Source organism: Podarcis melisellensis (assembly GCF_964234715.1).
Source record: "Podarcis melisellensis genome assembly, chromosome: 15".
Lineage (NCBI taxonomy): Eukaryota > Metazoa > Chordata > Lepidosauria > Squamata > Lacertidae > Podarcis > Podarcis melisellensis.
The window spans coordinates 26,675,511-26,697,794 of NC_138532.1; the positions used below are offsets into that span (position 1 = coordinate 26,675,511).

The 22,284-nt window shown below is 47.2% G+C and overlaps 1 protein-coding gene across 9 annotated transcripts in view; it reads right to left on the reverse strand.

Moving 5' to 3' along the window:
• Positions 1-21,825, reverse strand: part of LOC309357635 (protein CEPU-1) — an 816,321-nt gene extending 794,496 nt beyond the window's left edge. For 5 of the 9 annotated variants that reach the window (XM_081889978.1, XM_081889977.1, XM_081889979.1 and 2 more), the window contains exon 1: positions 21,332-21,824. In XM_081889978.1, the coding sequence (XP_081746104.1) occupies positions 21,332-21,413 (82 nt within the window). In that variant the 5' untranslated portion in view covers positions 21,414-21,824. Of the gene's footprint in view, positions 1-21,331 lie in introns of all 9 variants that reach the window. The other 4 variants (XM_081889975.1, XM_081889974.1, XM_081889981.1 and 1 more) reach the window with 2 other exon arrangements.
• Positions 21,826-22,284: the final 459 nt, after the last annotated feature.

Consider the following 22,284-nt stretch of genomic DNA (forward strand, 5'->3'; position numbering starts at 1 on the left):
TATTGCAAGGAACGGAGGAAGGATGACAAAAAGGGAGCAAAACGCAGCCTCACAATGGAGCTGTAGGAACTGGCGGCTGATGGGAAGATGGCGGTTTTTGAAGCCAGTTAAGGCTGTTCTCCTTTGGAGGGAACAAGCTGTCCTTGTGAAAAGTTAGGAGGAGCATATAACTGAGCCAGGATTTAACAGCCAGGAACTGGGAAGGAGAGAGGAAATGAGGGAGCAACAGGGACAGAAATGCACTCTGCATGTGTTCAGAGGAACCTATCTGGCGCTTATTATTCCACCTTACCTCCATTGAGCTCAAAGTGGCATAAATGGTTCTCTTCTCTTCCCCATTTTAACCTTAAAACAACCCTGCGAGGCAGGTTAGGCTAAGAGGCAGACACCCCAGATAACCTGGGCTCTCCTCCTTTTGAGCTTTCTAGACAGAGGCTGGATGTCCATCTTGCACAGATTATTTAGCTGTGATTCCTGCATTGCAACGTGTTGGATTAAATGACCCTTGGGGTCCCTTCCAGCCCCATGATTTTGTGGCTGGCCCAAGGTCACCCAATGAGCTTTGCCTAGCACCACACTGGCTCTCAGTTTGCACATATTAGACAAAAAAAAAATTAACAATCCTTCATGTGCACTCTTCATCCATTTATCCACCCACCCTTAGTAATGTTCATCAGCATAAATAGCGGCTTCTAAAAAAGCACAACTTCTCAAGATAGAGCTTTTCTCAAGTGTTCCATACGCTTTGCACAGATTATCTATGCAATCCTTATAATCGCCCTATTAAAAGGTAAGAATAAAATACAGGTTATGCTAAGTGAGCAGCTGTCACACAGAGCAGGAGCGCCTTGTCTACCTCCCCCTCTCATAAACTATCTAACCATGCCTTTGGAAGCTCTGCACCATCAGTAACAGAGAAATGCCTGCCACGGCTTCAGCTCAACAGACAAGCCATACTAGACCAAAGGTGAGGAGCCGCAGACCTGCAAGCCAAATGCCCCAGCCCCAATCCAGCCTTCAGAACATAACCCAGGACGCATTTATTCAAACCTATGGCTCAGGACCCCCAATACCTCAAGGACTGCCTCTCCCCACATGACCTGGCACAACCCCTTCTTTGTGTGCCCCCTCCTTGGATGGTCCAGAGGGTCACAACATGAGGAATTGCCTTTTCGGTGGTGGCTCCCTGCTTGTGGATTGCTCTGCCTAGGGAAGCTCACCTGGTACCATCATGATATGGCACCAGGCAAAAGCCTTCCTTTTTTACCAGGCCTGTAGAGGGGGTGGGTTATTTTAACATATCCCCGCCCAGCCCAGTCCCGCTCTCATTTTTATGTATGTGGTGGTTTTCTGTAAGCCATTTTGTAAGTTACTTTGAGTTGCCATGGCAAAAAGCTAACAACAACAACAACAATAACAACGTGACTCATGCTACTGGGAGCCCAGAAGCCTATGTCTAGTCTCTCATGGATAGATGCACATATAGTAGCTGCAGAAGAGGAAAGGCAGCTCCACTAAATTTTCTGGTAAGCAGGAGACCTACCAAGGTGACCAGATGGTAGAACAGCAGTGGTGGAACACAACAATTTCAAGGTATACAGGTAGGTGGGGAGATAGACACCTCCAACACGCAGAGAGAACAGTGGCACTACCCTATGAGTTGCATCCACTTTAAGAACTATCTTTAAATATCCTAGATATGAAAGAAAAAGCACTGTAGACCAGGGATAGGGAACCCTTTTCCGTAGGGAAGCATCATTCCTTTCTGGGCAACTTTCTGGGGGCCATAGGCCAGTGGGGGGCTGACAAAGGAAAACATGAGTGGAGCAATGAATGGAAACATTTATATTTGCACAGTAGGCACCCCTCCTTCCCCTCCATCCAGGGAAGCAAGAGGCATTATCAGCCAGAGAAAGACACTCAAGGAGACGGGACCAGTAGGAAGTGTGCCTGGGAAGCAGACATGGCTCGGGGATGGGTCCTGGGGGCCAGACAGAGAGACCTCACAAGCCACATTTGACCCCTGGGCACAGGGCTAACCCAGGGGTCAGAACACTTTTTCAGCAGGTGGCCAGTCCACTGTCCATCAGACCTTGTTGGGCCAGACTAAATTGGGGTTGGGGATGAACGAATTCCTATGCCCCACAAATAACCCAGAGATGCATTTTAAATAAAAGGACACATTCTACTCATGTAAAAACATGCTGATTCCTGGACCGTCCGTGGGCTGGATTTAGAAGGCGATTGGGCCAGATCCAGCCCCTGTGCCTTAGTTTGCCTACCCATGGGCTAACCCATTATATTTTGTTGCCTGAGGTGGAGGGCAAGATGGCGCCCCCTGCCCACATAAAAGCTGGCTGGACTGGTGGCTGAAGATGCCTTCAAGACTGGTGGTGGGACAGTGTCCCCCACTGCATCTTTAATAATAATTTATGATAATTTATAATATCATACTCCACCCATCTGGCTGGGTTTCCCCAGCCACTCTGAAGCAATGGGCTAGTTTAGGATCTCAGGTCAGATTGTGTGGCAAGCACAGCTCTGTCCTCCAACAGGAGCCAGTCAGGGAGCTACTTCTGCAACTGGCGCCTGAGGCAGATGCCTCTCTCTGCCTAATGGTGGGGCCAGCCCTGCATGAGCCTGAAGTTCTCCAACCCTGCTGTAGACTCTTAAGAGCTTTCCCCACCCCCGTTTAACCCCTTTGACCACCACCACCACCACCAATCCCTCCATCCATTTCTTCCTTCCTTCCTGCAGCTCATGCAGCGAAGCTTCCCACTATTATATCTGGATTAGCCACAAATCTCCCTCGATTACACAGCTCCTATCAAAACAGACAACCTGTTGGCAGATGTTTGATTACGCTGTCCCGGGGGAGCTCCCCACACCCGGATTGCAGCAGAGCCAAAGCCAGTTCTTTTGGACTCCCAACACCCGGTGTCATCAAGTTGCTAATTCATCGCCTCAGAAGTTGCTCTGCAGTTTGATTTCTCAATAATAGGCTTCGTACGAAGCCCTTAAGCTCCTGAAAGCAATCCGAAAACCGCTTTTCCCTTCCATTTACATAAACACAAGTGGATCAGAAGGAATAATCATAGTTTATGCATTATTTGGGGGCTTTGGAGCCAGCTGCTAATGCGATGTCAGCGTTTGAAGCCTCGAAATTGTACAATAGGAAAATGTTGACACGCAAGAAAAGCTGTGCTAAAGTAAACAATAAATAATACAATATCAAATGTGGGATTCGGTGACAAGGCGCCTTGGCTCACCGAATTCAGCAGGCGCTAACAAATCAGGCTCACAGTCAGCGCCGCGCCTAAGTAGACCTCATTAGACGGGATGTCACTCAAAGCCGAGTTGCCTCTATGCCAAACCACACGGAGGTTATCCCGTGATTTGGCTAATAACCGGGAAGAGCTGTGCTGGCTCAAGAGGAGAACGTAGCGGCTGTTTTCACGCTGCAAAATGGAGCCATGAACAAAATTATCTGTGCTAAAAACAACAAGAACCAGGACTCACAAGCCAATATGCAAACATGAGAATGTGCAGAAAACATGTTGCAGGCTTCACACATCCTGGAAACAGCAGGCCATGAACTTCTGCTCCCTTCACAAGCTTTCCCCTGAGTGTGTCCACTTACAGGGTTAGCAAATTGGTTCCATTTTCTTGCGCTCTGGCTTCCGTCACAGTGCTCTGTTGCACCAGAAGCGGTTTAGTCATGCTGGCCACATGACCCGGAAAGCCATCTGTGGACAAGTGCCGGCACCCTTGGCCTGAATCGAGATGAGCGCCGTACCTTACCTCCTTTTTTGGGGGGGGGGGGGTGCACAGCCTTGATTCCAAAAACTCATCTGCAGTGTCCCCTAGCCCACCCTATAAAAAGCATTACTCGGAATAGTGGTCTGCAAGACCCACCAAGGAAGACAGTAACAATTAATTGCACATTTATTCAAAACCCAGTTAAAACTATTTAGTTGATTTAATTCAACAAAACTGAAGAATTTGATCCAGTGGTACCCATTTTCAAAGGCTGATAGACCTTAACATCTCCAGAGGTCCACACCTCTCAGCACCCACCTAGGTAACCCCTCTCCCCCCCCCCCCCGGTTGCTATTGCCCTCTTGGCGAACTTGCATGGCTGAAGCTCAGCAGGCTGTCCAAAGTCAAGCATTTCACTCACACACAACATGCACCCATGTAGCAGCTTTCTTTAGAAAGGAAATATATATATATTTCCAGGAACACCTAGTGCTCCCAGAAAGTCTGGTGGCAAGAGACCATTTGATTTGGCAGCAGCACATGTGGATTTAACATTATGCAGCATGTAACAGAGCCTATAGTCTCATTTCCTAGGGAACAGAAAAGCAGTGTTGTTAATGTCACTCTGCAAGCGCCGGGTGTCTTTAAAGCGAGGAATATCTCAAACACCATTCAGATGAGGGCACTGGGACTCTGGCTTCCATGTATGGGTGCTACTGGGGATGCCCAAATTATCACTATCACCATCATTATCCCAAGGTGGGTTGCAACATTAAAGCCCAACATTCACCTGCCAAAAAAAAAAAATTCATGAAAATTCACCGGTGTTTTAGTGCCACATTCTCTCAATATGCAGAATTTTTTTGCAATGCTATTTTACCTAATTTAACATGTTTGCACATTATTTTCACTGCTATATGCACACTTTACCCTCGTACGCATTTCTGCAGAGGGTGTACCTGCTACATGGCTAGAGAATTGCACGGCAAACTTCAGAAAAGTGCAAATTTCAAAGAATGTCTTTTGTTCCAGTTCACCTACTAGTTTGGAAACCCAGATGATCAGGGTTGCCATACATCCTCTTTTTCCAGGACACGTCCTCTTTTTTTATGGGTATGTAAAAGGAGAGTCATCACATCAATCCATATGTGTCCCTCTCTTTTGCTCTTCAAAATATAGCACCCCTAAGATGATGGAAGTTCACCGTTAAATGAAAACTGAAATTGAATAAGAAGGGCCTGCTGGATCAGGCCAATGGCTCTGCAGCCTGTTTTCACACTGGACAGCCAGATGCCTGTGGGAAACACAAAGGAAAGCCGGGCACAACCACACTCACCCCCCCCCTGCAGTTTCCAGCAACTGGTATTCAGAAGCATCACTACCTCTAACTTTGGAGGCAGAGTAGCCTTTGATAGCCCTCTCCTCCGTGAATTTGACTCATCCTCTTTTAGAACCACCTAGGTTGGTAGCCATCACTGCCTCCTGTAGCAGGGAGTTCCATAGTTTAACTATGTGCTGCATGTGGAAGTACTTCCTGGTATCTGTGCTGAGTCTGCCAACATTCAGCTTCATGGATTGCCCAGGAATTCTAGTGTCACGCGAGAGAGAGAGAATAACTTTTCTCTATCCCCTTTGTCCATGCATTTTATTTTATACACCTCACCTTGTCTCTCAACTCAAAAGCCCCAGCCATCACCTGCATCCCCAGCTAGTGGAGGCAGTGCCCACTTCTCCCTTGTCTGACCACCAGTTCTTACAGCCTGAGCCTCACTGAAGAGCATCTTCACACTTAGCAAGCAGTGCATGAATGAAGGTGTGATGGAGACCAGGACAAGAAGCAAGGACTGCCTTGAGGATGAACAGTCAATAGGTGAAAGGAGTGTGTGTGTATGGAGAAACGGTCAAAGGGCCAATTAATTTACAAGCGTTTTCTGAGTTGGACATATTTAACCATAAGCACATAAAAAACCCCACAGTATCCTTGGCAGGAGATGAGAGCAGTGCAGTGACGGCATCATCTCTGATTTATTATTAAGAAAGTGAAAGGTGTAGACCTGGGGGATGGGGAGTGAAGAGGAAAGAGGCTCTGAGTTACCTGCCCTGCTGATAGATCGGTAGCTCTGCTAGTGATTCTAGCATAAGCAGTGAATCAGTTTGCTCAGAGGAAAGTCTGTGTAGCCATGGGAAGGAAAAGGTTCTGTGTTGCTCATGCTGGAGTCAGTCCCAGAGAGCCGATGTCGCGTGTTGGATATTGGGGCTAGACTAGGACCTGTGAGTGAGATGCAGGTGGCGCTGTGGGTTAAACCACAGAGCCTAGGACTTGCCGATCAGAAGGTTGCTCCCGTTGCTCATTCTCTGCTCCTGCCAACCTAGCAGTTCGAAAGCACATCAGAGTGCAAGTAGATAAATAGGTACCGCTCCAGCAGGAAGGTAAACGGCATTTCCGTGTGCTGCTCTGGTTCGCCAGAAGTGGCTTAGTCATGCTGGCCACATGACCCGGAAGCTGTACACCAGCTCCCTTGGCCAATAAAGCGAGATGAGCACCGCAACCCCAGAGTCGGTCACGACTGGACCTAATGGTCAGGGGTCCCTTTACCTTTACCTTAGGACCTGGGAGATCAAGGTTCGAAACTAGACATATCCATGAGATGTGTTGGGCGACCCTGGAAAAGTCACAGTCTCTCAGCCTAACCTGATTGTTTTTGGGGATTAATTGAGGAGGGGGCCACCTTGAGCTCCTTTGTGGGGGGTGGGGAGAAGCATGAAAACCACATGGAGCTCCTTGGAGGAAAGATGGGACTACTCCACACACTCCTAAATATAGGTTGTGGTGAGGGACATGCAGGCCATAACTCTGAGGAAGAACATCCACTTTGCAAGCAGAAAGCACCCTGCCTGAAACACAGCCAGTCAGTGCAGACAACACTGAGCTTGACAGGGTACAGCCTGACTTCACCAGAGAGAGCACTCATCACCTCACGAGATGCTGACAGTCTTGCTTTCTAGGAAAGAACGAAGCTTCTGAAATTCGCTGTGTTCCTTCCAGATGCATCAAGAATCTCAGCATGTCTTTACCAAGGAGAGGACTAATAAGTCATTCCCCAGATATTGGGGAGGTGCTCTGACAATATTGCTGCTTGCCTTTACCTACTTGTACATTTGAATATAATTAGAATATGCTATAAGCTTTCAGAGATCTCTCCCCACAAAAGGGGAAATCAAAGCTACAAGCAGGCCAACATTTATCAGAATACAAACCCACTCCACCCCGCTCAAGGTCTATCCCTATAGAAAAGGGGCACCTTTTGCACAAATGTGTCTGATATTCACCACATTTTTGCAATGGTGTAATAATTCTCCAATCAGCCCAGAGCAATTTCCCCACTATCCTAAGTGCCCTGATTTTACTCCTGTTCCCCTCACAGAACTACAAGTCCCATAGCTCTCTGGGAAGGAGGGTTTGATTCTTAAATCCCTTTTCAACATTGTGGTTCTATGAGGCAAATGGAGGTCTCCTATCATCTCTCAGCACCCTTAACAAATGACAGCTCCTATGATTCATCTGGGGGGAAGGCACGACTGTCAAAGCGGTATAGCGGGGCTTTTTAAATGTGTAGCAGGGATGCGGCCTAGCTAAAAATGACAGGGAAATAACGGTTGATTTAGCCAACATTGCAGTGCATTTTTTCCTCCCAGGTCCTTGCTTACTCTCCTGGCTCACGAACATGTTCCTAGCTGAGACAAATCCATGCCACCATGCTACTACTAAGCAGTGCTAAGAGCCTGCAAGAAAAAAATTGCCCGCAGCAAACCCCTAGCCATTTGGCAACTAAAAAAAAAACAGAAACACCAAAAATAGTTGTGCTGAAGTGCTCCCCTCTGTGGCTTGACCTCAGGGCCCCCATCTCCAGCTTATCACATTTTATTGCATCCCCTCTCCCACCTCCGGTTGGCAACAGACGGCAGAGTGCCGGGCCTCGCCTTGGGATCTTGGGAATTAGGTTGATCTACTTTTCTCTTCCTGCTTTTTTAAAGGCAAGTCAGCATGGAACACGGCAGACCCTGCTGGTTTTGACCTAAATCTGTCAAGTTGTCATTCCCACCCCCAGTCCTCAAAACAAGAAAATAACATACAATAAAAAAGTTTTTGTGGGCAAAGGTTGTTTTTAGAAGCCAACGCAGCCAAGGGGGTTGAAGAGGTGGGCAGAACCCCAGGCCAGCTGCTTAGAAGCCTTGGCTCACCACGCAACTCCCTGGAAAATGCAAGACACCCCCCCCCCAAAAAAAATGAGACTCAAACAAGAGATGCCAGGATCCGAGAGAGACGCAGAGGAGGAATCAAAGAGAATGTTGCGTCCATGGGACACGATGTTACCATCAGGGACTGTGGCAGGCTCGCTTCTCAAGAAGCTACTCCACTCAACCAATGCCATGGAGAAACAAACTTGGCTGAAGCAGAGACATATTTAGGGAATGTTTCCAATGACAACAGCAAAAGCCTCCTTTGAGTCCTATGCACATGGCTGAAAAATAAGTATGCCGATAATATGAATGCAAGACAAGAGTGCCATTTTAACTGGAATGTACATGCTCAGTGTAAACCAGGAAAGGGGAAACCAGATTATTGCTGGACTATGACTCTGACTATTGGCCATGCTGTTGGGAGTTGGGAGTCCAACAATATACGTATTGAGATTCCCACCCCACCCACACACCTAACAACAACTCCACCACTGTGTTTTGTATCTTTGCAGTCCTAAGGGCTAGAAGCTTGCTGTTTCTCTGTTTAAAACACAAAAAAAGAAGGCCGAGATTCTCAGCAAGCTGAACTGTGCACTCCGTGTATAGCATTCCACATATTTCCCTGTACTCAAATACAATTGTGTGCTCTCACTCTCTCGCTGTGTGTATGTGTGTGTGTGTGTGTGTGTGTGTGTGTGCACATAGCTACATGTAGGCCTCAATTCACTAGTCTTCACAGGGTATGAACATAGGCCTCAGCTCCTTCACAAGACTCCTGAGCTACAGGTTGCCCTCATCTCAAATCATGGCTTTTTTAACTAGCTGAGAGCTGCAACTCAGCTACATTGGCAAAGAAAAAAAATGCTTTATATGCATTGTTTATGCATTCTAACACTGTAACACTAGATGGTGCTGTGGAGGTCCGTTTTTCCTAACCTGATTTCTCATGCAACGTTTGCAACGCATTTAACTGAAACACTTCATTGAAGTGTCTGGATCAGGCATAGACAAACTCCGGCCCTCCAGATGTTTGGGACTACAATTCCCATCATCCCTAGCTAACAGGACCAGTGGTTAGGGATGATGGGAATAGTAGTCCCAAGCATCTGTGGGGCTGGAGTTTGCCTATGCCTGGTCTAGATCCAGCCCTAGTGTGGTATAGTGGTTAGAGTGTCAGGCTAGGACCTGGGAGATCAGAGTTCAAATCCCCACTCAGCCATGAAGCTCCCCGGGTGATCTTGGGCCAGTCCCCATCTCTAACCTACCTCAAGGTAAAATGGAGAGATTCTTTTTTGGGGGGGGGCATGTGCACAACCTTGAGCACTTTGGTGGAAAGGTGAGATAGCACTGTATTTTTTTATTATTATTATTATTTAAGAATCGTTCCACCTCTCATTGCAAGAAGCATCAGGCAAGGTAGTTGGGGTAAAAGATACAGTTCAGGAAAACCAGAACAAGGCTTTATGAAACTTGCCATGTATATCCCTGGATCAGGGCAATAAAGCAAGCAGAATGCACCAGGCATGCAGACAATGTAATTGGGATGTCTAAGATTGTAAACATCAGTTATAACTATTATTATTTATTAGGCACCGATTGGCGGCTGCCGAGGTGAATAATAACGATTTTATCGAGCCTAGTAGTAAATATTGACCCCACTGAAGTCAAGGCTATTATTATTTTCTGCAAGGGACAATAAATCTTGATATTAGCAGAAAGAAGTCAATATATTTGTTTAAATACACATTCATCGGTGCCATCATCCACACACCAAGGAGAAGCCAAAGGGAGCTCATTCTCTTCTCTCCCTCCGCCCTCGCCAAATCTCACCCAAGACAATAATTTTAACACAACACACCACCACATGCTGGGGAAAATGGGATTGAACTACTGCAGCAATTTGTTTAGAATGTGTCTTTTCCGAGAGATGGAACTTGGCAAGCCTGTGGCATTCAACTGCTCTGCACGCCTGAAAGCGTGCAAACTCTCATCCACACACACACTGCAGCCTCTTCGGAAAACACTATGTGCCTTTTGACGGTTCTCACTCTGTGTTAACAAGCTGTAATCAGATCACATTTGTCTCGCCGAAGGCCAATGGAGAGATGCGACTCATGGGCCTGATTGTAAACCAGAATATGCCCCCATTTAGAACAGCAGGGGCTGGTGCCTACTAGAACTTGTGGGGCGGAAGGCAGGGAGGTCCAACACTAGGTGGCACCAGAGCCACTGACATGTGGAGCCAACTCATTCTAGCTTTCCCCCTATCCTCCTCCCTGCAGAGTTCTTACAAGGGCAACGCTGAGACTAAGGCCACATTCAGATCATACACTTAAGACAATCCGAGACCACTTAAAAACAGCCATGGCTTCCCCCAAAGAATCCTGGGAGCCGTAGTTCGTTGAGGATGCCAAGAGCTGTTAGGAGACCACTCACAGAGCTGCAGTTCCCAGAGAAGAGTAATAATCAATCCCCCTTTCACAGGAAACTCTGAAAACTGTAGCTCAGGGAAGGGAATAGGAGTCTCTGGAAGACAGGAGTGCCTGGCATGCTCTGGTCCATGGGGTCATGAAGAGTCGGACATGACTAAACGACTAAACAACAACACCACCTCCCAGCACCTACAATGAACTACACTTCCCAGGATTCCTTGAGGGAAAGCCTTGACTGGTAAAGGTGGTGCCATAGTGCTTTAAGATTATGCTGAGAATGTGGCCTAAGATGGTGTTGGTGGAGCTAATAGCCAATGCCACACCAAGGACTGATTGTAAGCAGGCAGACAGGTGGGGGCTCTGAGGGCTGGTAGAGGTTGGTGGAGCAGTTCCCCACTCATAGGGTTGCCATATTTCAAAAATTCCTGATGGGGGGCGGGGGAGAAACCCAAATTGTTGAGCTTTTTGGAGGAGACCTCCCTACCCCACCCCCAATAGCAATTTTAAGCTTTCGGAGCTGTTTCCGCTGCTTTTTCCATCGTGTGGCCATATAGCGGGATTTTCCCTGACATTTCGCGATTTGGAAAAATTCCCCCGGTGCCATTTTTACACCCAAAAACCAGGACTTGTCAGGAATTTTCCTGACCTACGGGAAGCCTACCCATTTGCCCTAATTGACCGCCCTCAACTGATTTCATCTCTCATCTACAAACATCATGGCTTTCCATCAGCACATCATGGCTTTCCATCAGTTCTGTCACTCAAATTTAGGTTCTCCCCACCCTGCCCCAGTGAGAGTGGGATCTAATGGTTAGAGCAACCAGGTACTGGGGAGAAATTTATCCTGTTTGCATTTTAATGCAATTTTCACTTTCTAAACCAGTATGCAAAACCCCAAATGCATTTACCCTTCAAACTTCACAATTGCACACACAATTTTATAAACCACTCATTGATATAGAAGTGAAGGGGGTAAATTTGGGGACACCCCTGGAATGGGAGGGGTGAACCTGCCCCCTGTTCTGTTGACTTCAGACGTTAAGATCCAAGATCCTACCCTTATTAACATTCCTGTATTGAGGGGTTGGAATAGGTGGTCCTTGAGAATCCCATAGAATTTTATAATTCTATGCCATTCCTGGGCATCTGGGCCACATGAAGATATGTCAAAATGTCAAAATATGTAATATAAGAAATGCAAACAGAAGTCAGAAAGGAATTCTTACAAGCCATAAAGCACTATAGGAACAGTGCATCAATTTGTTTTCAAAAGCAAACAAAGTATTGGTCACAAAGGCAGATGCTCAATATTGTAAGAGTAGTGGCCAGAGCAAGCCATCAGTAAGGATGCAAATATGCCAATAAGGACACAGATAGATGCCTAGGCAGCAGACGACTGGGAGGATTCTTACCTCGTTTGTGCAACCAAATATTTATTCTATTTTATCTGCTTTAAGTTTCTATCCCACTTTTCTTCCCATAGGTGCCGAGAGTGACAAAACACAAAGCAGCAAATAGTACATTTTTTAAAAATCCAAAACATTTAGAACAGCCACATATCCTCAGAATTAATAAATACAAGGTTGTCAGGAACAGCATATTTCAACCATCAAATTCGGAGAATTGGAGGTAGGGATTAAAAACTGGTGGTTTTTTTATAGGGATCTATTCTTTCCATTGTGCAAGTCAACCCAGAACTTCCCTTCCACACACACACACATGCACACCATGAAAAGAGACTGTGTGCAAGATTCAACTAAGTTGTGGTGTGCATGGAATGCATTCTGCCCGTGCAACAGGACCTCCTTCATTCTTCCTTCACCACATCTCCTAAATCTGCTCTGGGCAAGGACAAACCCAGAACAGATCTAGGGAACAGAAGGAGGTGAGGGTGGATGAGCTTCATTGCAAGAGTGGATCTCGTTCCCTGTGCACGTCCTAAGCTGGATTCTACCCTACATATCTTAGATATGTGGGGAGGTGGTAGTGGAAGAAGCCCATCCCTCAGCAATCACCTTTGAGGTAACAGGGCCCGTGCTGGGAATGGCATTTTGCTCCTGACCCCCTTCCCCCATGAGTACTATTGCATCAGTATACCTAAAGGAGCGTCTCCACCCCCATCACTCAGCCCGGACACTGAGGTCCTCCTCCAAGTGCCTCCTGCTAGTTTCCTCACTGCAAGAAGCGAAGTTACAGGGAACCAGGCAGAGGGCCTTCTTGGTGGTGGCGCCCTCCCTGTGAAACACCTTCCCTTCAGATGTCAGGGAGATAAAGGATTACAAAACTTTCAGAAGACATCTGAAGGCAGCCCTATATTGGGAGGCTTTTAATGCTTTTTTATGTTTTTATATATGCTTTAAGCTGCTCAGAGTGGCTGGAGATGGGAAGGGTATAAATAGTAAAATTATCATCATCATCAATGCCAAAATGGTAATATTCATCTTTCAGGGAAAACCACTGCAGCAACCTGGCAGTGTTCAAACACTCAGAAGGAGTGACCATCCCTGCAAAGTGCATCTAATTCTGACAGGCAATGATAAAGTGCTAGGCTTTCCTTTAAAAGCATATCATTTATTTAGTTAGTTATTTCATAAAATTTATAAACCACTTGATTGCAAAAAAAACACACCCTCCAAGCTGTCCACATAAAGATAAAACAGTAAAATCAAGAAAAAATTACAACCCTGCTTGAAAACATGCAAAAGTTAAGATACTAAAACAGACTGAAATTACCTCAGCTTTCTAAGCATCTGGGTAGGCTTACCTAGCAGGCACTGAAATGAGTACAGTGAAGGGATTTGCTTGCTCTCAACAGGCAGGGAGTTCCAAAGTGCAGGAACTCCCTCCACTAAATGAATCCGTACAAATGCAGAGAGGCTACTACCTATACAGTGGTACCTCGGGTTACATATGCTTCAGGTTACATATGCTTCAGGTTACACACTCCGCTAATCTAGAAATAGTGCTTCAGGTTAATAACTTTGCTTCAGGATAAGAACAGAAATCAGGCTCTGGCGGTGCAGCGGCAGCAGGAGGCCCCATTAGCTAAAGTGGTGCTTCAGGTTAAGAACAGTTTCAGGTTAAGTACAGACCTCCGGAACGAATTAAGTACTTAACCTGAGGTACCACTGTAGTAGTTCCAATTCTGCCAATCAAAGTGATCCAGTGGGCACATGTAGGGTAAGGTGAACTCATAGGTAAACTGATCCCAAGCTAATATTAATATTAAAAACCCTGAACTTGGCCCATAAGCAAACTGGCAACCAGTGTAGACAACTAAGCACAGGTGTTAAATGCCAGCAAGGCCTCACTCCCGTGAGCAGCTGTACTGCAGCAAACTTTAAGGGTGCCTTGCATGAAAACGTGCTCACCAAGTTCAGCTTCCCCATTACAGTGAAAGGGGGCAGAACTTCAATTTATACAAAGCGGCTCAGAACCCCTTTAGTACAGGGTGACATGGAGGGAGTACAGAGTGATTCATCCACAGATCTGAGTTGTTTTTAAATGCCACAGATACAAGATTCTGTGGACAACCCTAGCACGTCCCACAACACTGCATGAAGTCAGTAAGAAATAAAAACATTGCTAACTCGCACCATTTTTTTTAAAAAAAACAAAACTTGACGATTTCATATGTGTGATCGTAGCTTGTATTTTTTTTAAAAAAAAAAATGTCAGATTTGATCTATGATCTGATCTCAACTGAAAAAAATAAATCTCTTGACAGGGTGCAAAGTTATGCCACTGCTCCAGTGGGTGGAAGAGCAGAAGGGGAGAGGATAAAATTTGGGAGATGCAATCTGCTCCTGTTTTGCTATCCGCATGGGTCTCTGCCTGCGAAACAAAAAGAAGTTGCTCTCTCTCAAAAAAATCAGATGCCGCAAGATACTCAAATTGGCAAAGAAAAAGAGAGTGAGCTTTGCCTGCTGTGCTGTGTCTTAAATTGTCAGGCTGACTACATGAGGCACCAGCAGCAAAGTCATCCCCTCGCTTCCCCCTTTTCAAGAAACTTTGCTTTATGCTAGGAGAGAAAGAGCAAGCGAGTGAGCAGGGAGATTACCAGAAGCAGTAAATGAGATACCAGGCAGAGGAACAAAAGGCTATAGCCAAACAAAACTGATCAGAAAGCATTAAAAGGGAACAAATCCTGCTAAGAGGTGGCAAAATGATTGCTGGTGGGGAGGGGAGAGGGGGAATGCAAAAATAACAGCCAATGCACTCCCTGTGAAGTTTGGGACAGGAAGGTCTGTGCTGAAGATCCTATCAGGATCTGTTATAAATAAACACCTGCTTGCTGGGTGACCAATGCCCTCTGGATATCATCCCATGCCTCCCATCAAAGCACTCAAACATGGAGAATTCTCTATCTTGCAGTGGTAGAGAACCTGGTTTGCATACAGAAAGTCCCAGGTTTAGTCCCTGGAATCTCCAGGGAGGGCTGGGAGATACCACTGTGCCTTGAACCCTGGAGAGCTGCTGCCAGTCCGTGTGGAAATGCAGGGGGTGGCCATTGAGCAGAAGACAGGCAAGGCAACAGCAGGTGGTGCCAGACCCAATGACAGGCAGAGGCAACTGATTCTAATTTTGCCCCCATCCTCCTGGCTGCCAAGTTCTACAAGGGCAGTCCTGAGACTAAGGAAGAGGAAGCTGGCAGGCAATGCCCACTAAAGGGGGGGGGGGACAGGGAGGTTGGGAGTAGCTGAGGGCAGACTGATATTTGCCCTTATGGACCAGCCTCCACTGCCTCCAAGTTCTTCGTAACCAGGACTAAGAGTATTTGAAAGTCATAATTAAAAAGCCTTGTTGCTAAGCAGGCAAATTGCAGCTTCGTTAAATTATTTGCTTGGAAGTTCTTTCTTGTAACATTCGGCTAATCCAGATGGCCCATGTCTAGTTGTCTGATTCCATGGATGTAAAAAACTTTTGAAGTTCTTATCTGCATTCACTAAAGGGGAAAGACAACTAAGTGCCTTTGTACACTGTTATGGCTGAGCTGCACAGAAAGGGCACCATCCTGCTCAAGCTAAATTAAGACACAGAAGGAGCAAATTCAGATGTTAAGGGAGTAGAATGCAAGGCTAGAGACCAGCTGCAGATCTTTTTTTAAAAAAAAAGAAGACTATGGGGCTGTATTAAAGCAAGTCTCATGCAGCATAGACCCAGTGAAATGAATGAACCCAAGTTAGACATGTCCATTAACTGCACTGGGTCTTCTTTGAGTAGGGTTAGCAATGAATAGCACTCACTCTTTGCAAAAGGAAGAGGTAACCCTAACTGTTCCATCCCTAAATAATGGTGTATTGTCTTTTAGATCCTGCATCCATGACCTGAAGTGGTCAGAATTAAGGCCAGTTTTCATCAAGCCTACTTGTCTTCAAAGGGTATGTGGAAGGAACATAAGCTGCTGCCACACAGAGTCAGGCCACTGGTCAATCTAGCTCATTATTGTCTAGATCTGGGATGGATAAAAGGTAAATCAGGATCTTGTGGTAGATCACTGGGTGACTCTTGTATATCTACAAGAGATCCTGCCTCTGTATTGCTTATAAAACAGCAGCAGCTACCACACACACAAACACTAGTTTGCTGGGAAAGAAAATTACTTTAAAGGAGAAAGCGTTCTCGCTACTTCTGCAAAAGGAGGTTTGTGTATGAAAGGACTTGCAAGAGCTTAGTTGTGATACTAATAATGAATTCCTGGGCCCAAGGCACTCTTAATTCTTATGAGTATGTCCACCTGGCTGAGAAATTATTTTGCAGCTGGCTGCTAGATATTATTGTTCTAGGGAAGGAAAACATGAAGAAATTCATGCAAGCCTGAAACCTGCCCACCCCTGGTTTTGAACTGACTGACAGAAGGTCTCCAGACAGGGGTCTTTTCCCCACCTGCAGAGGTCAGGGATTGAAATGGGGACTTTTCTGCATGTGTTCTGCTGCTAAGCTACAACATTTCCTAGAATGTCTGCATTTCCCAGATGCTTATCCAAGATTACTGAATGAGAGCATCAAGGATAGCAAGCAAGCTTCCTTGAAAGACAGATTGCCTATTGCTAAGCCTTCCTTTGCTGTAAGGCACCAAAGAGACCCAATAGGTGCAGTGAATTCTCTGTGTCATCAGAGTGTCAGGCTCAAAGGACCCCCACTACACAAGACATATGGATTGTCCAGAATCAAAGGACAAAGCCATAGGAGAAACGAGATGGTTGAAGACATCTTTGTACTCCCTACCCTCTTTCAAAAATACATAGACAAAGGGATTCAAAGGGACTTAAAGGAGCCCATACTTTTTTGAAGGGGGATGGGTCAGTTCTGAAGTGGCAAAAAATTCATGGGCAAAGTTTCACAGGCTGTGTTTGAAGAGGAAAGACTGTCAGAACACAAAAAGGTGATCACAAAGTAATGGCAAATGTCTAAAACCAGTTCACCTTTTGGAGGTATCTGTGGCATATACTGTACTTTTCTGTGTATAAAACTATGTTTTTTTTTCTTTAAAAATCATGCTAAAAAGTGGGGGTCATCTTATACATGGATAGTGCATAGGGTGGGCGTTTAATTGGTTGCCGCCGTGACTGTCAACTACTACTGTGAGTGTTATTTGTTGTTGCGTCAATGGTTGGTGTTGATTGGCTGATTCTGCAGCAGTTGGGCGGGTGACTGGCAGATTCTGCCGGTAGTGGGACAGGCGGGAGGTGAATTTTTTGACATGTGCTGGTGAGTGATTTTCAGCCATCACCCCTTTATAAATAATAATAAAAATAAATAATCCTGGTTAAGTAATGGTAAAGGGACCCTTGACCGTTAGGTCCAGTTGTGGCCGACTCTGGGGTTGCGGCGCTCATCTCGGTTTACTGGCCGAGGGAGCCGGCGTACAGCTTCCGGGTCATGTGGCCAGCGTGACTAAGCCGCTTCTGGCAAACCAGAGCAGCGCACGGAAACGCCGTTTACCTTCCAGCCGGAGCAGTACCTATTTATCTACTTGCACTTTGAGGTGCTTTCGAACTGCTGGGTTGGCAGGAGCAGGGACTGAGCAATGGGAGCTCACCCTGTCACGGGGATTCAAACTGCCGACCTTCTGATTGGCAAGTTCTAGGCTCTGTGGTTCAACCCACAGCGCCACCCGTGTCCCAATCCTGGTTAATTCCCCCCCCCAAAAAAAGCTCAACAACTCTGTGCCATCTCCCCCCATTTTCTTAAATTTCAGTCCCCCCAAATAGGGGGCATCTTATACACAGAAAAGTATGGTTTATGTACCTTAAGCCAGCTACCCAACTACCATCAGCGTAGCTCAGAATTTAAAACCCCTGAACTTCAGCTGGGGGCTGTCCTGAGGAGGGTGCCTCCTTTGTGACTGCAGGGGGCAGAACATTTGCAGCGGGATAGAAACCGCTAGGAAGAATTCCCACAAAAAAAAAGTTTACAAATCATGGCAGGTAATGAACAAGGACTCTGGTGTGTCCAGAAAAGGCCTGATGCCATTAAGGGTGCAGGGAAGGAGAGGAAAGTTGAAGAAAGCGCAAAACTCGATAAGCCACTGAACTAATATGGAGAATGAGGTTGCAACTGTATGGGCAGTTCCACTCCGGAAGTCTTGAACATTAAACTCCCTGCTTGTAAAAAGCCAGCACATCAAGGAGAATAAAAGGAGAAGCTACCCTAAACCTTTCTCCTAGATGTGCTGGCTTTCGACCTACAGGGAGCTTTTTACCCAAGTGAACATTCAGGAGAGTAACTGCAGTACAGTCCAAGCCAGAAGACATTTTGGCTGAGAAAAAAATGTGATTTGCCACCACATCCGCACTCCCTAGAAAAAGACCAACTTATATATGTGTTTGTTATCTGTCACTCACTTTTCCTACAATGTCCCAGAATCACACTAGATCCGGGCAGATTTGGAAAATGCCAAATGATGGCAGGTAGGCAACACTGCTGTGGCTTGCAGTGATGGACAGATGACACTTATGGGGTGGGGGAAACTGCTAGTGTTAAGCCCCACTCCACAGAAACTGCTGGAGAAGCTCTCTTCTCCCTGGAGAAATTCAGCAAAACAGCTGCTGTCCCCCCAACCCAGTTTCCCTGCCAGAATCTCAAGAAGCCATTTGTGCACATAACTCCAGTCCAAACATCTAGCGTCTCATGGTGATGGGGGTGAGTTTGGGTTGCCAGGCTGAGAAACTCAAAAAAAGAAAGAAAGTGGGAGGGCTGCAGCTCAGTAGTAAAGCTTCTGCTTGACAGGCTGTCCCTTGCCTCTGAGTGCCAGTTCCTGGAAATCAAGAGCAGGCAGAATGCTGTCGCTCTTGAGTCCAGCCTGGGAATTTTCCATAAGCTTCTAGTTGCCTACTAGATCTTCAAGAAGGTGTGGGAATGTCTTAATTCTGAAACCCTGGAGCGCTACTGCCAGGCAGTGTAGACAAAACCAAGTTGCTTGAACCAATGTTATGATTCAGTACTAGGCAGATTCCTGCGCTCCTAAGTGGGGATAAGCGTGCACACATGAACTTTTAGATACATGGAAGTGAAATACTAAAATAAGCACCACTGGTCCATCTAACTCAGTATTGTTAACACCAGCTGGCAGCGTTCAGGGCTTCAGAACAGAGGCTCTTGCAATCCTAAGCTGAAGATACCAGGGATCGAACCTGCAACCTTCTGCATGGAAAGCAGCTGCCCTAGCACCAAGCTACAGAGGGGGGATGTCCAAAGCCCCTTTCAACCACTCTGGTAGACCAATGTATTGTGTGCAATTCTTGCAACAGCTTTCCCAGGGTACAAGTCCCAGGCAAGAACAAGAGGGCGAACAGCTCTGTGATTCAAGAAACCTTTCTGGCCCGGGAGTAAGCTCCACTTCGACACAAGGCAGACACTTTCTGACCACCGAGGATCATGCCCCAGATGATCTGCAGAAATGCAACACCTTTCTTCTAAAAGCCCAAGCCTCTCGTGGAAAGAACAGCTTGTGCCGGCATCTCCAGATGGTTGTGCAGAAACAAACACAAACTGACATCTTTGCAAGGCAGAAACATGGGTCCGTCCGTCCATCCTCCCCCCACCAATGAAATGCACAGACATGCCCCAGCTCTGTGCACATCTGTCTCCCTGCCTCCCATACCCAGCTGCCAGCCCATCCCTGTGGAGTTGCCTCATGTGTCATCACCCTGCTTTCCTCGAAGCCACTTCTCTCCCCACTAGCACCCTTCTATCCCGGGGGGTCTCTGGCTGGCTCCAAACGGAAGTGAATTAAGTCTCCGTCAAGTCTATTGACCTCAGCTGGAGGGGTCAGGGAGGATTACGAGGAAAGTATTTAATCAAGTTTATGGAAAGGCCTCAGCCGGCGGAAGGAGTCTGAAAGCCTCTTGGAGGGGCAGAAAAGCATCAAGGGACATCTCTCGAGCCTACCCTTGATCCCCTACCAAGCCTGGCTTTTTGCAGCCCGTTTAAGCAACTAGAGAGACAGTTCTGTTTGCAAGTCCAGCCAAATATGACAGGGCGTCTGGGGGTGTTTCGTATCTCAGAGGCCAACCGACCAGTGTTTAGGGTGTCGCCACCAGCTACTGAAGTGGACATGGCTTCTTTAGCAGCTGTGTCCAAGAGAGGATTTAGGTGGGTATACCTTGCGTGACACAGCTCCGGCTGCCCAAACTCCCCTCTTTGACCTGACTATTAAAGATGCAGGAGGCTCTTCAGCATCTGGTGGCTGAACAAGAGAGGGGGTAGAGAGAGAGGAGCACTCTCTGTAGTAAACGCCTTTCAGTCTACACCTCAGAAGCCACCCCCCTCCCATCTTCCTTAAAAGCAGAAGGGAGTGCGATGGAACACACATTGCTAAAGGGGAGATCCTACTCAGCAGCAACAAAGTCGCACCATCTTAACAGTAGTGGAGAGAAATCAAAGCCAAAACAAGGAGACGCTAAAAGGGAAATCAACAGCAGCTGGAGAAGGCTTGGCTCCCTCACAAGAACACTTCCTCAACCCTCCATAGAGACAGAGTTGGGCGTGCGTTCCCTGTATCCATCCTTCTCACTGTAGCTTTGGCAACCCAATAAAACAGGGAAAAGAAGTTTATCTCTCTTATTACGGTGCCCCTGAATGCTTAGCAACACCCGCCATAAAAGCTTGCACACCCCATTACTACTGAAGTTATTTGTCCCCCTCTCTTCTCCCCACCCCAAATATCCACCATTTGCTTTACACAGAACGGCGGCAGCTTTTGAGAAGGTTTTTTGGAAGGAAAGGCAGCGATCCAGAAGTAAAGCGGAGGGGGATATAATTCTGGCCATTTCTCAGCCCTGGCTTTCCCCGTCTCCCTCCCTTAACAACCCTTTCCTCTTCCACTTAGTAACCGCAGAAGTTTGTCCGCTGAAGTTTCTCATCCCTTCCGCCTCTTAAAGAAGATCCCATCCAGAAGAGGAGGAAGAAGACCAATGGGCGTCTCGAGAGCTTGCTCAAATTGACAACTCGATCACATGCCTTTTTAAAACATTTGTTTGCATCGTACCGGCGCTGATCTCTATCGGAGAAACGCGGCGGGGGTAGGGGTGATGGGGAGGTTCGGAGAATGGGAGAGTAAGAGAGGGAGCCTCACACGCTCCGGAATCACGACTAATCCAAACGCACAAGCAAATTAAGCCATCAACACACAAGCCACAAATTGCGCACCCGGCGCGGCTCCGCCAGCAGCTGCGAGAATCGGATCGATAATCTATTTTGCAAAACCGGGAAGGGGGTGGTGGTTGAAAAGAATAAGAAGAAAAAGGGGGAGAGAAAGCATCTGTGGGAAAGGAGGGGGGTGGTCTTCCAAACCTCCCTGCTTCTTCTCCCTTGCAGCAGAAGGAAGCCAGCCAAGGGGAGGCGAGAACCAGAATTCGAACCCGCGGTGCAAAAATCTGGAGTCGTCTCCTTACCTTGGAAGAAGAACAGCGAGGCCATCCCGGCCAAGACCGCCCAAAAGAGAGGGGTGTGCATTTTCGCCAGAAGTCCAGTCATGCTCGGGGACCGAGGTTTTGTAAGAGCTATCGCGCTCCGAGCTTGTCGATTTCAGCTGCTTCTTTTTTTTCCCCTCCCCTGTCCGATCCCCTCTTGAGCTTGCGGAGAGAGACAGACAGACAGACAGACCAGAGCTTGCTTCTGCGACGATGATTATTACGGATGGAATGGAGAGGCGCAGGGGAGAGAAAGCCACACAATCCAGCGCCTGCCTGCCTGCTTGCTTGCAGCCCAAAGCGGAGCGAGAGCGAGACTCCTTCCCAATAATTATCTCCACTCGTGGTCTGGCACCGAGACCCGCTCCAAGATAGGGGATTGCGGACAGCCCTCCTACGCGGCGCACTCATTGGTTCGCATCCAGGGATTGACAAAGCGGCAGCCCCGCAACCTCGCGCGCCGCTGCCAGGAGTGTTAAAGAGCCCACGAGGCGCGCGCGCGGGGTGCGGGGGCTGGGCGTTTGATTCCGAGCGGCGGCGGCAGCAGCAGCCGGAGTGACTCCGGATTAAGGAGACTCCGGAATGGTCGCCAGGCAGATTTGATTTTTGGATTTGATTTATTTATTGCAAGACTGTAACTCTTATCCTCCATACAATGCATGGGATCAGTCCTGCCTGGCTCCCAACTTGCTTTGGGGTCCAGGCGTACACTAAGTGGAGAGGGTGGTTGTTCAGTGGCAAAGCATCTGCTTTGAGTGCAGAAGGTCCTTGGTATCTTCTGGAAGGCCTGGAAATGCCCCACCCGTCTGAAACCCAGGAGAGCAGCTGCCTGCCCGTGTAGACAATACTGAACTAGAGGGGCCCATGGTCCTGACTTCCTATAAGCGCCTGTGGCTCCTGCGTTTTTTAATCTATCACTGCTGGTGTAAAAGATC